Source organism: Frieseomelitta varia, unplaced genomic scaffold (assembly GCF_011392965.1).
Source record: "Frieseomelitta varia isolate USP_RPSP 00005682 unplaced genomic scaffold, Fvar_1.2 scaffold_792, whole genome shotgun sequence".
Lineage (NCBI taxonomy): Eukaryota > Metazoa > Arthropoda > Insecta > Hymenoptera > Apidae > Frieseomelitta > Frieseomelitta varia.
In genome coordinates, this window is record NW_025110581.1 from 2,443 (window position 1) to 17,078 (window position 14,636).

Genomic DNA, 14,636 nt, shown 5'->3' on the forward strand with positions numbered 1-14,636 from the left:
TCGATCGAATTTAAACAAGTCCGCGGCGCTCCGCTCTAACAGAGTCCGTAATAAACGAGATTAAATGTTGATAACCAAGGTCCTTATTCATTATGCCACCGCGAGTCTCCGTAAATGAGATTAAAACGTGTTGAACCCGTAACAGGGCTCTCTCTCTACAAGGTACTCTCTACTCGTGGCTATCTCTAAATGGCGCCGGCACGAAGTTTAACATGGCTCGAGCGATCCGAGCGTTCGAAACTTCTAATAAATCAACTAGAACGTAATAAAACAACAACGGCAATTCAAATATTTCGATGACTCTGTTCGTAAACAGATTAATACGGGAGACGTGATTAAACGCAACAAACGACTAACAAACTTGCCAACTTGCGCGAGATATCGTTACTCGTATAATTTGTCTGTCTCAGTGTTCATATAATCGCAATTTGAAAAGATTGATTCGAATCGTAAAAAAATGTGGAACAAGCAATTCGCGGCTGAGGATTGAAATAGAATTAACAACCTGGAATACATTAATCTATAATTAGGCTGTTTAACGGAGCTTTAATAAGAGTGGTTGGATCTCGTTGAACAGCGTTACTGCGCGTCGCTCGTTCAATCTAAATCGTTCTCCCCTTCTTTGTATATTGAATCGATCGTTTCTGGCTTCGCGAGAGAAACAGAAGTTGTTTCTGGTCACGGCAGACTGGACCAAACCTGATTGCTCCTCTTTCATCCCGACTCGAGATCGGGAGCGGGGTTGCCAGCAAGGTTCACAGCTCTCGAGCAGCCACCTGTTCAAGTGCTAAAGATAACAAAGTAAAGCAAAGCTTCGAGCAATGCAAATTTATTCCGCGCTTTCGGTTCGCTCTCTCTCTCTCTCTCGAACGTATTTATCCGCCGTGTTATTTCTATATTAATTGTACTTGTCCTTACACTTGTTACCCTCGTAATTTATTACCCAACTACCTAATAATGTAATTTATTACCTCATAATTTATAACCTAAACCTCGACATAACACGATTTACCAAGGGAAAGGGAGAAATGTTGCGGAAAAAGGGAGAGAGAGATATCTGAAATTTCAGGAATTTTTCACTTGTTTCGAAGTACAAACGGAATATGCACGTATGTCAAATAATGTAGAACAAGGCAGGAATATTTGAATTGAAAAAATATACGCCGTTTCGTAATTTTCCATTTACGTGCTACGTGAATAATTCCTTCCGAAAGAAGAATGGCACTCGTGGAACATTTCTGCGAGAGAAAAGAAATTGACGATGGATTCTGCAATGTTAATTAGCGAGTATCGCGAGACTTTGCGTTTCACTATATACGTATGAAATATATACGTCTGCAATAAATTTTGAAATATATGCAAAATAGCTGTCTTTTTCAGGAGAGCATTCTTTATCCCAGAAACACAATCCACAGCATTAGTGTGACTCACGTCGTGAAAATAACGATCGAGCATCGATAATCGGGCAAATGTAATTATCACTGTGAATGCCGAGAGGCTCGACAAATGTCGCAGGTGCGAGGGGAGATCAATTCGCAGTTACCGCGTGGAGGAAAAAAAGGAACCGATCGAATTCTCCGTAGGAGTCTGGCCGTTGATAAAACGCGAATGCCTTCCACCGGGACATATCCATTCATTGTTCCCCGACGTGACGCGAGTTATCATCAAAGAGCTACAACCGTTCTGCTTTCGTGCAAAGGTAATTACACGGTCGCTTGCTTACAAGTTAATACACGGTGAAACACGAGCGCGAACAAAAGAGAAGAAGCGTTGCGCAACACGCTCGATACGTCTCGTCGGGCGATGCATTTCCCACTGGCGTGCACCGATAAAACTCGCTTCTTGTTATTCTCGTTTATCGTCGCTTTAATCCCCATCCCTATAAACGTGATCGTCGCTTCGCCGGATGATCTTCCCACGCGCGCGCGACGTCGATGAAAATTTTCGGCAGGTGTATCCATCCGATCAGACACGCACGCACATGCACACTCTGCCACGTGAAACTCGCACGAACGTGCATGCACGCGAGAAAGCCGGTGAACGGTAAAGAACAGGTATTTAAATGGAAAACCGGATAGTCGATTCTACTTGGCTCGGTAGAGGACGCCACGTCTACCTCGAGCAAGTGCTTACGTGCCAGACAATTTCCACAAGACTCGTTCTCGTCGTCCTTCTCTCCTCCCTTCTAACTCGAGACACCGCAACTCTCTTTCTCGCTTATTCGTCGATTCGTCCTTTCACTCGCTCGATCGCTCGCTTGCTCACTCGCGCGTTCCACCTAGCGATTTATTTACCTACCCGCATACACACACACACACAGTCTCGAACGTTCGGTCTTTTACTCGCTCGCTCATTCACTCGCGCTCGAGGGCCTCCTTCATGACTCGAGCGATCCTCCGCTCCCTCGTTCTGTGCCGCGATTCCTCTCCTTTCTCGCCAGTGCATGCGCGTACACACGCTCACCATCTGGCCCAAGCGTCCCCCCACTCCGCCGACAACCACACAGTGTTCCCCCACTCCGGGCGTTTCGTCGTGCCCCGTCGCGAGTCCCAACTTGGTCCCCACCTAGCCAACGAAACTGCATGAGTAAGTGTCAGAGGCACTCAGTACAGTTACTGACGGCCCGTACCGTGAACGATCCGCCGTCGTCGACCGCTGTCGTCGTGTTCGTCGTGCCGAGCATTCGAGGGTTCTACCATGCGTTACTCCTGATAAACGTAACCGACACGGTTTAGTAAGTGGCGGCTATTCTTTCTCTTTCTTTATTTGTTTCTCAGCTCGCTCAGCTTCTTCCCTTCTTCTCGCGATTGTTACTCGAAGAGAGGAGAAATAAAAACAGTCCCTCGAGTGTCGTAGTCGCGATCGATCGATCGTACAGCCGCGTGATAACGATCCTCGGCGAGATGCAGCCGATCAGATGCCGATCGCCACGAATTTCGATCGACTGACGATCAAGGAACATTAGGTTCGAGAGGAGTTTCATCTTCATTCGCGCAACGGCTCGGTGGAAGACTAGAATTTCGGAGTAAGATTCTACCGACACAGTGGTTTGGACAGCGTGATCGACGTTTCTCGAGGATCTCGCGCGTGGTACCGCCGGAAGTCTGCAGCATGTCGCGCCATATGTTGAGCCATATGTCGTCGACGTGAATCGTCGATCAGTAACACCGAGCGTAACGCCGTAAATCTGGTTCACGCGGTCGCGTCGCGTCGCGTTGAATTCAATCGAAGTGATTTCACAACTTGTTCCAATCGAAAACACTCGACCCAAATTGCTCGCACTTTCTCACGCAAGGACCAAGAGCCATCCCTCCCATTTCAGTGAAGAAATTAGGAAATTCTCGCGGAGAAAGGAAAAGAAAAAGAGAGAGAGAGAGAGGAGAAAGCAAAAGATCGTTCGATCGGTGACCAGTGACAGTGCTCTCGAATGTGTACATGGACGAGGTCGCCACGATGACCGTTCCACCGACACTGCCGGCGAAGACTCAGCCCCGGGACGCGAGTCAGGTTGCCCGACAGACTGTGTCAATCCGGGCTGTTTCTAGTCCCCCCACGGCTCCTCTGAGCACAGGGGCCGGAGCAACGGTATTTGTCGGACTGGCCGCTCCTGGCGTCGATTCCGCGGCAACCTGTAGGAGAAGAATCCCGGAAGTGCAGGCCGCGAACGGCTACGGCAAGCAGAGCAGCGTGAAGTCGGTTCAGACCGCGCAGAACGAGCAACAACTGCAGTACGGGCAACAGCAGCATCAGCAGCATCACCATTGTAATAATAATAATAATAATAATAATAATAATTATCGTCATCATTATCAACAGCAACTGCACCAGCAAGCGGCGCACGTGGTAAAGATCAAGATCAACCCGGATGGTGACAAGAACGGGAGGGTGATATCGACCGTACGATTGACGTTGGACGAGAACGTCGGCCACGAAGCCAAGCAGGAGAACGGGATCGCGTGCGAACGTTCGAGCAAGCGTGACGTCGGTGTGGTCGTGAGTGCGACGAATCTGGTGAACGAGCAGCGTTGTGGAAGTGCCGGTGCCGGTGACGGCTGTGTCAGGATCAGTGTTGGCTCGAACACTTTTGCACGCACCAGCAACGAGAGCAACGACGACAGCAAGGCCAGTCGAAACACAGTCGACGACCTCACCTCCGCCGCAGACATGGTACACCGCGATACCTCGGAGCCACTGAACACGTCCACTTCGAACAGTCGTTCGAGCGCTTGCTTCTACTACAACACCGGGTATCCAGGCCAGTTGAACGGCATGGTGATGTCAAGCGGGCAGTGTTCGCCAAGCGACACGTTGGACAGCGGGACCTGCAGCGATCTGGACGGCACGCCGCCGCCACTACCCAAGAAGAAGAACAACGCCAGCACGGTCATCCTCGCGAGCGATCAGCACAATCGTACCGGCAGCCTCACCAGCAGCGGGGCGGAAGTCGACAGCGACGACAACGAGAGCAACATCAGCTGCGACTCTCTGAACGGTGGCGAGTTGTTGAACGATGTCAATGGGAACGGGGTCGAGGCCGATCGAACGTCCTCCTCCTTGGAGTATCGACACGAACAACGCACGCCGGAGAATCATCGTCCGAAGAATGGGATCTCGGATCGTCCGAGATCGAGCGACACTGAAACCGTCGTGACTCTGAACAGACTGGACTCGTCGAACGAAGAACAAACGGAAGTTGAGTCGAACACTTCTCTCAGCGTCTCTCCCTCGCCGTCTGGCGCGTCATCCTTGTCGAAAGCTTCCTCCACACCGAGGATCAGGAGCCCGGATCCAAACATAGAGCAGAACGGCCGGCTGTCGTTGTCCTCGTCGTCGTCGTCGTCGTCGTCGTCGCCGGTGGTGAACGAGTGCACGTACGAGGAGAGGAAGCAAAAACAGGAGAGGCTGGAGCAGGAGTCGGTTGCCGGCGACGTGGACACCAGCGTGAATCCAGTGACCGGGAAGAAGTACGTGTACGAGTACGACAGGTTCTACAAGTTTCACGTGAATGAACTGAAGGGCAACAATAAGGACGGCAGCAGAGGCGGAGGAGTGGTGTCCGGCGACAACGACACCGACGAATGTTTCGCAGGCTACAAGATCCTCGAGAAGGAAGCCATACGTAGTGCCAAGGGAACTGTGCGCGGTGTGAAAAACAGGGTGCGCGCTGGGATCGCCACGTTCCTTCAGAAACCATCCTCTCAGGTTCGTATCGCGAAGCTTTCCGGGCACACGGCCTCTTGCCGCATTGTATCGCGTTGTATGTATACGCGCTCCGAGCTCCGCGGAATTTCTGTTGCGTGCCAATTAACCGGCCGATCCTAGCCTCCGCCTGGTAGAATGTTAAACAGGGTAGCGAATGAAAACTTTGAATTAAGCGATGTCTATCGGCGCCGGAGGCGGCGAGATATTTACGGAACGTTTCCCAAGAGGGAACGTTCTTCCGTGAGAGAAACAGAAATAGAAACGCAACAGCTTCCGGTGTAGGACTCGCGACAGGGAACGGTGCTAATTTGGAGTCGCTCGACAGACTTTCTCATCCAAAGACGAAGAACAGATCAGAGAGACGAGTCATCGGGAAAAATCGGCAAATTGTCGTTGATCTAGATTCGTTGGTTTTCGTGATCGAACGGTCGCTTAAACTCGGGTAAAAATCGCGTCGAAGGCGCTGGAATGTAAGGTGAAACGGTTGGTGTCCCCGTCGACGTGCTTTAAATATCGACTCCCTTCAGTCTGCATTGACTAGCAGGCCTGGTGAACGACTCGACTCGCGATTTGTTATGCAAATCAGCGGCTGACAGCGCGAGGCGTTCCAGCACGACGGAATCGAACGGTATCGAATGGCGAGCAGAGCTCGGTAGCTATCTATTTACGCGATCCGCGTGATGCAGTTGACTCGTGTGTCGTCGTCGACGACGACAACGACAAGTTGCCGAGCGAAAAGCGTTAGATTTACAGTTAGATCACCTCTCTCTCTCTCTCTCTCTCTCTCTCTCTCTCTTTCTCTCTCTGGTCGACCAGTTTGGATCGGCCAGTTGACTGGCATCGATCGATGACGTAGACAGTGGTCCCATGTGGCCCTCCGAGCAAGGTTTCCGGTGTTGCCATGCGAGTAACATGGCGCACAGAACGTCGCTGTCGAACGAGAAGCCGAGAGAAGAGAATCGTACCACGTATACGCTGTCGATGCAGAACGGATCGACATAACGGTAGATCCGATAAAACGATATTACGGCAACTTGCAGGGGAGCAACTTGTTGTTGCTTCTAGTTGCAAACCGGTCCTCCTCCTCTGTTCGCCCGCATCTTTTTCTTCATCCTTGACAACTTTTCTTACGTAGACGACGCTCTCTATTTCTCTATCTATCTATCTATCTATCTGTCTGTCTGTCTGTTTTCACGCAGAGTTTTCTGCTCTCGCGTTTGCACGTGCGTCTCCAACGACGTACGTACGTGAGCTGCGCGGCGTTTCCGATGCGCGTGTGGTCGCACGCGGCCTATCTCGCCAAATTACAGGCCGAGAGGCGCGCTGAATTGAGCGCGCGTCTCCTTGCAACAGACCGCCGAGCAATCACGGATTCACTCCAGCTCGGTGTGTCCCTAGGGATTTCGCCTATTGCCTCGATCAACGCGCGAACATGACTGGTTCGTTCGTGGCTTTGGTCGTGGCTCGATCGCGCCAGCCATCCGGAAATACCTGCCGTCCAGAATTATTTTCATTGATCGCCCGCAGCAGCGAGCAGATTTTTTGTCGATATATATATATGTATAGTCGTTCGTTAAGGGGTTTATTTAAAAGATTCCAGCTTTTACTTCAACACGTTGAATGCCCGAGCGAGAATCGATTAACACAGCCGTCACCCAGGTCTAACAAGACGTCCAACCTATTAATGCAAATTCTTATTTCAATCTGTCACGTTGCGCGTGAAATATCACTAATATCATTATTCACAGGCGTTGAACGTAAATCGAAAATACAGAAGGTGCAAACACGAACTACACGGACTCACGTGTAGAAATGTAGAAATATTGGATAGATAAGAATAACTCGGAGAGTTCGTAGAATATAACTAGATTTATTACAGAAATACTTAGGCACGTGTGTACACAGTCGCGGTGAAAAAGAAAGTGCACGAACATTCTCGATTCCCAGAATATTACAATTGTCTCTGGAGGTAGACACTAATCGATTGTCGATCTAGACATTCTAAGCGGGCGATTCGTATTACAGCATAAATATATGCAATAGTTGATTTCATGTTTCAAGCGATCGTACGAGTTTTCGTGTAACGAAAATATTGTTCATCTTGTGAATACGCGAATTGCCGATTCTCACTATGCATTCAGCGTCAAATTGTTCGGACAAAATCGAGGTCTCTGCCGTTACGATCGTTCTGCGTCCACGTTGAAGTGCACGAGCCTCGCAGAGATATTAATACGCACAAGTAAACTGTTCATTGAATCGGCTTGCAGATCGGTTCGATATCGGTTCGGGATGAGAACAGTCGCTCGAGAATATCCAATATACGATGCTCCGATGCTCCACTTTCTTTCTCTCCGCCAGAGTTTATTTACAGCTCCAGATGAACTAATTTGTTACCAATTCTTTTTTTTTTCTTCTTACAACTAAAATAAAACTCTTTTTTGAACTTACTCCTTACAATTAATATAAAACTCTTTCTTGCTTTTGTTACTTACTCTTGTTTTCTCCAATTAACATAAAATGCACAACAGAGACCAGTTGTCAACTGAAGAAAAAAAAAAAAAAAAGAAGAAAGAGAAAGAAATAAACTGCGTCGGAATCGTTTTATTTTATTCTGTCGTTAATTATTATCAACATTCTATCGTGCTACTTTCCTTGTTTCTTCGTAGAGAACTCTTTCCAATCGAGCTCTTTCCAAACAAATTACAGAAACGTGACTTTTGCTCGTAGCTCTTGCTCCTTCCCCGGCAGTTTCGTCCTGTGCCACTTATCTTACGTAATGAAACGGTAATAACGATAATGATCCAAGGTTGCGGATACTTTAAGCAGCCGTGGCGTAAAAAAGTAACATCTAGAAATCTCGAAAGGATCGTTTCATTTTACCGCGAAAACGAGAGAGAGAGAGAGAGAGAGAGAGAGAGAGAGAGAGAGACTAAAAATATCACGCCGAATACCGAGGGTTGTAATTTTTTTTAATTAATTTAATTATTCTGCAACACACACGCTCGCACGTATTGTGGAAACGAATCAAAGGTAGAACGTTTGACGCAGGAAAAAAGAAGGCCTTGTGTAGAACTACGTAAGTAACGGCCGCGTTTCGCAACCACGTTTCTCTCAAAGCCACTTCGCGACAGGTACATTTACGGCAGTCGTTTACTTAGCGACAATTTTCCTCGGTTTCTTAACGGCGAACAGGTGGGGAGAGGAGGAGGAGAAAAAAAAAAAAGGAAACGCTGCGTTACGGTCAACGTTTTGATACGGCGATCACCTGAGGACCTGGAGGAATCTCTCGCGACGCAGAGATTAGAGAGAGAGAGAGAGAGAGAGAGAAAGAGAGTAATTCGTTGCGAGATAATCTTCCGCCGCTCTGTCGTAATTGTACACACTGTTTTTCTCGCTGTGGAAAAATGAGATCGCCTTCGGGGTTTCACTAGCTCGCTCATATCGCAGTTGATTCACTCTACTGTTCACAAGAGGATATTAATTATAGCGAATCGGTAATCCCAACAATACTAACGTCTTGCCGTTAAATGTCTCTATTATCCAACGTTCCACTCTGATTTACGTGATTACGCGTTCAGTGTTCCTTGATTGCAGTACACGTTTCGGTATAATTTGAAAGCAAGGATTTCATTAGAGTCAGGTTCTCGTTTCTTCAGTTTTTCGATGCAACAAGGCAGGGAAAAGTAGTGACGCAGCGCGAGACGAGATGTAAACTGTTTTGCAAAAGTCTCGCGAACGAAATTATCGATTGAAAAATTTCAAAAGATCGAAAATCCATTCTTGAACGCGAGGGAGTCTTTATTTCGTTTTAGCGCGGTCTACGTTCCTCGAGCAGAATTTTCTTGGAAGCGTCAGCGCGTACGGGATGACCTCAATTTCCTCGTCTTGTAATATCGAGTCGATTCGAAAGAGAAAGCAAACCGCGATCCTGTGAAATTTCAAATTTCGAACTTTCTTTGACTCTAGATTGAATACTCGGTACTTTACGTCTAAAATAACGCTACATTTACAATTGGGATAATTATCCATGTTGCACGTGTCATGTAACTAGTTTATTGAATGTCAAACTCGAATGTTAAATTTAAAACTGAAGAACGCGTAAATTTGAAATTAACAAAAACAAGACCTTAAGAAGTTAAAGTTTACAAACGTAAAATGAAAATAATTGCCCGATTAATTGGTTTCACATCTGAGGGATCGAAAGTTAATCTCTTTATTTTAAAATGATATTTCAAATATTGTATCATGAATTAACTAAATTTTCAATTTTTGTTAATATAATTGGTACAAATCTGTTTGATCGATTTATCACAAATTACGGAGCATCGATCAGAAAAATTGATTTCACTGAAAAATCATCATTTACAAATCGCTCACTTTCCGAAACAAAATTGAGAAGATCAAAAGTCGCGAAGGATGGTCAAAGTCTAAAGTTTTCACAATTCTCGATCCGAAGGAATTCAAGAGCAGGGAACGGTGCTGCGATGCGCGATGAGAAAACGCGGGATAGGAAGTCACGTGATTACTTCCGCGTAGTCAACAATACGAATCTAACGTTAGATTATCGCGCGGCACATAACAGAACGCACGAACAAACGGAAAAACGGTGTCGTAATTTCCTGGTGCACACGAGGCGGCGTTATGCATCAAGATGCATCGATAGAAAGCACCGATCCTTTTCGATTTCTCGCCCCTCCCGTTATCGATGTATTATCGTTCGCGTAATGCCGACGTTGCATTCGTTATAATCCTCGCGTAATGCTTCACGCCAACCTGTCGAGTTGTACTAGAAAGTTAGTGGCCGAGGTTATTCTAGACCAGTAGGCTGCAGCGAAAATGCCTTTTTTTCTGGTCGTTTCCACTTTTTCGAGACGTTTCTCACTCACTGATCGTCGTGATCATTTGCGCGAACGTCCGCTGCATCATCGGTGGTTTGCGTAATTAGCTGCACCTGTTGGGTCGATCGGTAATTGAACAGTTGATCCAACGTCTGTTGGACGCGAGGATAAAAACAAAACTGTGCATGATATTTTTATTTTTATTTGGACTTTAGTTTCGTGTTACGCGAGTGTAATTAGTGTGGGATATGGATACGCGAAAGAGGAATTACAGCAACATTTATACCTTCCTCTCGGTATTTGTTATTTAATTTACTCCTGAGTATATATATATTTTAAACCTAAGCTAAATACAAATCCCAAATTACATATATTTAGATTAAGTTTAAAAACAAAAAAAAAAATATATATATATATATATATATATATATATATATATATATGTATAGGTTTAAGTTAGGTTTAAAATATATATTATATATTTTATATGATTTATATTCTATTATATAATATATATATTTTTTAAACCCAACCTAAACCTATATAAATATGTAAGATATATTATATTATATTATATTTATATTATGCAATAAATATATTGTTTAAACCTAACCTAAACCTATATATATGTAATATGTGTTATATTATATTTTTTAAACCTAATCTAAACATAAATATATGTAATTAAGAATTTATATTTTGATTACGTTAAAAAAAAATATATATATATATAATTTGGAATTTATATTATTATATTTATATTTTCATTTATATATATATAGGTTTAAAATATAAATTCCATACTAAAGTTGCGCGTTTCACACTGAAGTTGAATTTACCCTAGCTGAGTTACATAACACAGTATAACGCGTTCTACGTCGAAGATCAAGCAAGAAACACGTAAGCAACGGATCGACGCGAGAAACCGTAAACGCGGTACGAAACGCACGTGGCCGGATCGCATTTTTCAGCCGGATGCGCAGCACCGGACGCGCAATTAAAACTTCAGAACCTTATCGAGCGAGTAACTCGTCGTCAGTGTCGGAATGCGTGCGCCAAATTAATCAGATCAATCCCAATTCCGCGACGCAAACAACGCGCGGTCAGCTGTGTCTTAGCGACAGAGATCCACTGCTGATGGAAAGAACAGAAGAAAAAGAAAAAAAAGAAGAAATCTCGATGCTCGATCGTATCGAGTAGACGCGCGCGCGCCAATTAAACGTAATTTGTAACGCAACGTAATTGACGGCAGGATTCCCTGCAACAGTTCCCTCGGATCGGCGCGCGTTCCGCGATTAATTATCGATTAAATCTCGCGTACCGATCGCCGTAGCCGCGCGAGATATCGCGTTTTCGCGATCTGCTGGGAAACCGGCCGAAAACACATGATCATTTATCGTACCAACGATGTTTCTAACGGGAATTTCTTCGTTCGTTTATTCGTCGGACGATCGAAGAATTCACAAGTGGAACGTACATAGTTACATTTGGTCGCAACTGCGATTCCGTAGATAGACGAAAGAGACACGCTCCTCTTACACTACGAAAGCGTTGTCGGAACGTTGATTTCGAGTCGAGATGTTTCGCGCTCGCGACACGAACGTTTACACGCGGAAGCTAATTCGCACGGGTTACGAGGAGAGACGACCGAGTGGTTGGCCCACTTAACTTGTCCGATCCTTGGCGAAGAAGGTGAAATGATCGATGATAAGCGCGGCAGAAACACGTCCCACTTCATCGTCCAGCGTCGCCGACTTTCTTCCCGATCTGTTCGCCGGCTTCGAGCCGCTCGAAATCGACACTTATGGCCAGACGGCATGTCACGCTTCATGTTCTATTTCTCTCCGCGGTGCTTATTTGCGGCCTGCACGCAAATAAACATTTAAACGATCTCCATCGACCAATTGGAAACCTCAAGAAATCAGGTCGATGAAAATCGCAATCGAATCGGAGGCGGCGTAATTTCAACTTCTCTTCCCCGGCGCACTCGTTCTCAAACAATGCCAGCTGTTTTATTGCAGCAGGTAGCTGCAGTGAGACGGCGAATCGTGAGATTTTGTCTTAATACTGGCTTATTAGTCGGGATCATCATTTATTCGATATTCCCAACGTAGAAATCCGGAAATATTCCTAACGAAGATTATCTCCAGCCAACGTCCATACGTATAGCGTTCGTATCACACGGATTACATAAATTAGAACATGCGATAATTCGTGTTGTTGCCAATGCGACTTGTTTAAGTAAAACGTGTTAGATGTAAATACGTTTTTCGTTGAAATATGGTTTCAATCTTGATCTTTAGTTCTCTGCGTTGAACGTGACTTACTATGAATACATAGTTCAAGAAAATTTGTTAACAGTTACTTGGGAAAACTTATGAAAAATACGGATTTTTTTTATACACTATTGAATTCGTCGTTAGAAAACACTAATTTCATCAACGGTATCTTCGATAATTTCCGAGATACTTGACAAAATATATTCCGTACCCCTGAATTTAAAGGCAGTTCTCACCCCTTCAACATCGACCATTGCCGATAAAAAAAAAAAATGGGTCGAATATTTTTTTGAAAGCTATATTCACGTCAAACTTTCATCAAAATCGACGATACCGATTTCCGTATGTTCCCTAGTTGGAACGAAACATATTTTTGGGAAAAAGAGATTATCGCGTACTTTTCTAAATCCCAAGGTACACATATCTGAGAGAAAATTACTCTTAAATTTTCGAAATATCGATAAGCACCTCGGAAGCTGAAGTTGCTGCCGTAACAATCGATCGCAAGAGAAGACCCACATTATCAACCTCTTGAGCGGCACACTTCTCCGATTCACGAACTCATCGAGTCGATTCTCCCTTCCCCCCCCGATGGATCGATCACGGCCACGTTCGGACGTGGTTGCAGGATCGAGTGGCAATTTTCGAAAGTGCTCGAACTCTGGCGGCGCGACGTTGCGATGCAACACGAGCAAAAAGGTTCGAAGGAACGCGAGGGCAGCGGCGCGCGAGTCCTAGCGAGCCCGATAATCGGAATCCGCGCGGCGCCCACTTGTTCGACCCACTTGGCCGGCTCTCGGCTTCCGGTTTCCCGTTCTTGCGCCGGCTGGTTCTCCGCGAGTCGCGGCAGGTGGCCAGAGGCCAGCGTCGTGAATTTCCCGGTTAAAGAAAACGCGCGCGGCAGGCACGTCCGCGAGACAAATCGGGTGGGAAAAGAGAAAGCGGGTCAAAGAGGCCACCGTGGCGACAGCGGCGGCCACCACCAGCTTTAACCTCCTCTTCGATTCGTTCAACCTTCTCTCTCTCTCTCTCTCTCTTTTTCTCTCTCTGTTTAATCGCCGTTCGAGCGGTCCATCGAGAGCCATCCAGAGATGGCTTCGCCGGTTTACCTTCGTCCAGCGTTTTCGTTTCGACACGTCGCACAGGACTTCTTGGAAAACTCTTGTGCAAGCTCGGAGGTTCGGATTGTTGGCGGGAAATTATTTGATTTAATATGGAAATGAAATTGAAGATTGAACACGAAACAAACGGCGAGTGCAACAACGACGAAGATATAAATGTAAAAGGGGCAACTGTTGTGTCATATTTGCGAAAGGGGACGCGTTTTTTTGTATGACGTGTAATCCGAAGTTGAGAGTCATCAAATTCTTTAACGATATTGTTAGCTATCTTAGAAATATCATATGTCGACTTGTTAGAAATGTTGTTAGAAACTTGTCAGAAATTAGGTATATATCGATTTTAATTAGAAATATATATATATTTATTAATTAATAAAGAATTATATTAAGAAATATATGTCGACTTGTTAGAAATTAGATATCAATTTTAATTAGAAATATATATATATTTATTTATTTATTATAATTAGAAATATTTATATATATAAATAAATTTATTAAACATGTGTATATATCGACTCTAGATATAGGATCGAATTGCTCAAACTTGATACAGTTATCGAAGTCGAATTCAATTCAACGCCATTCCTGTTGTAGTTGTGAAATATTTCGGAGATTACTTTAATTAGAAATATATACTAATTAATTAATTAGAAATGTTTATATATAAATTAATTAATTAATTAAAATGTATATATATATATATATATATATATATATATATATATATATATGTATGTATCGTTCTTGGATATAGCATCGAATTGCTCAAATTCGACAGAGTTATTCAAGTCGAATTCAATTCAATCTCATCCCTGTTGCGGTTGCGGAATGTTTCGAAGATCTTTGAACGTTAGACACGTGCATAACTAAAAACGTCTGTCCTTACGCCTGCGGAACGGATGGAAGTTCATTAAGATGCCTCTGTTCCTTTGTGAATTCCACGGACTAGTTCGCTTCGTGTTTGTCACTTTAGAAAAAAAGATTAGAAACTATAGATGAAAATGTGTACATTTGCAGGCATTCCTCCGCGCTATAATTACTACTCACTTGTTGCGCGATCAGATAACGTTGGTAAAAGGTGGCGAAGAGACTTCATGAAATTTCCCTCATAGATTCGCATTTAAATTGTACATTGTACGTTAATGCACGGTGTACAATAATGTCGAATAATTAACGTATATTGTGCGTTACGT

The 14,636-nt window shown here is 44.8% G+C and overlaps 1 protein-coding gene across 1 annotated transcript in view; it reads left to right on the forward strand.

Annotated features, from left to right (window-relative positions):
• The first annotated feature begins 2,570 nt into the window (after positions 1-2,570).
• LOC122536028 (glutaredoxin domain-containing cysteine-rich protein CG31559-like) overlaps positions 2,571-14,636 on the forward strand; it is a 47,981-nt gene continuing 35,915 nt past the window's right edge. Inside the window, exon 1 of the mRNA XM_043668042.1 lies at positions 2,571-5,202. Within this exon, the coding sequence (XP_043523977.1) occupies positions 3,436-5,202 (1,767 nt within the window). The 5' untranslated portion in view covers positions 2,571-3,435. The remainder of the gene's footprint in view (positions 5,203-14,636) is intronic.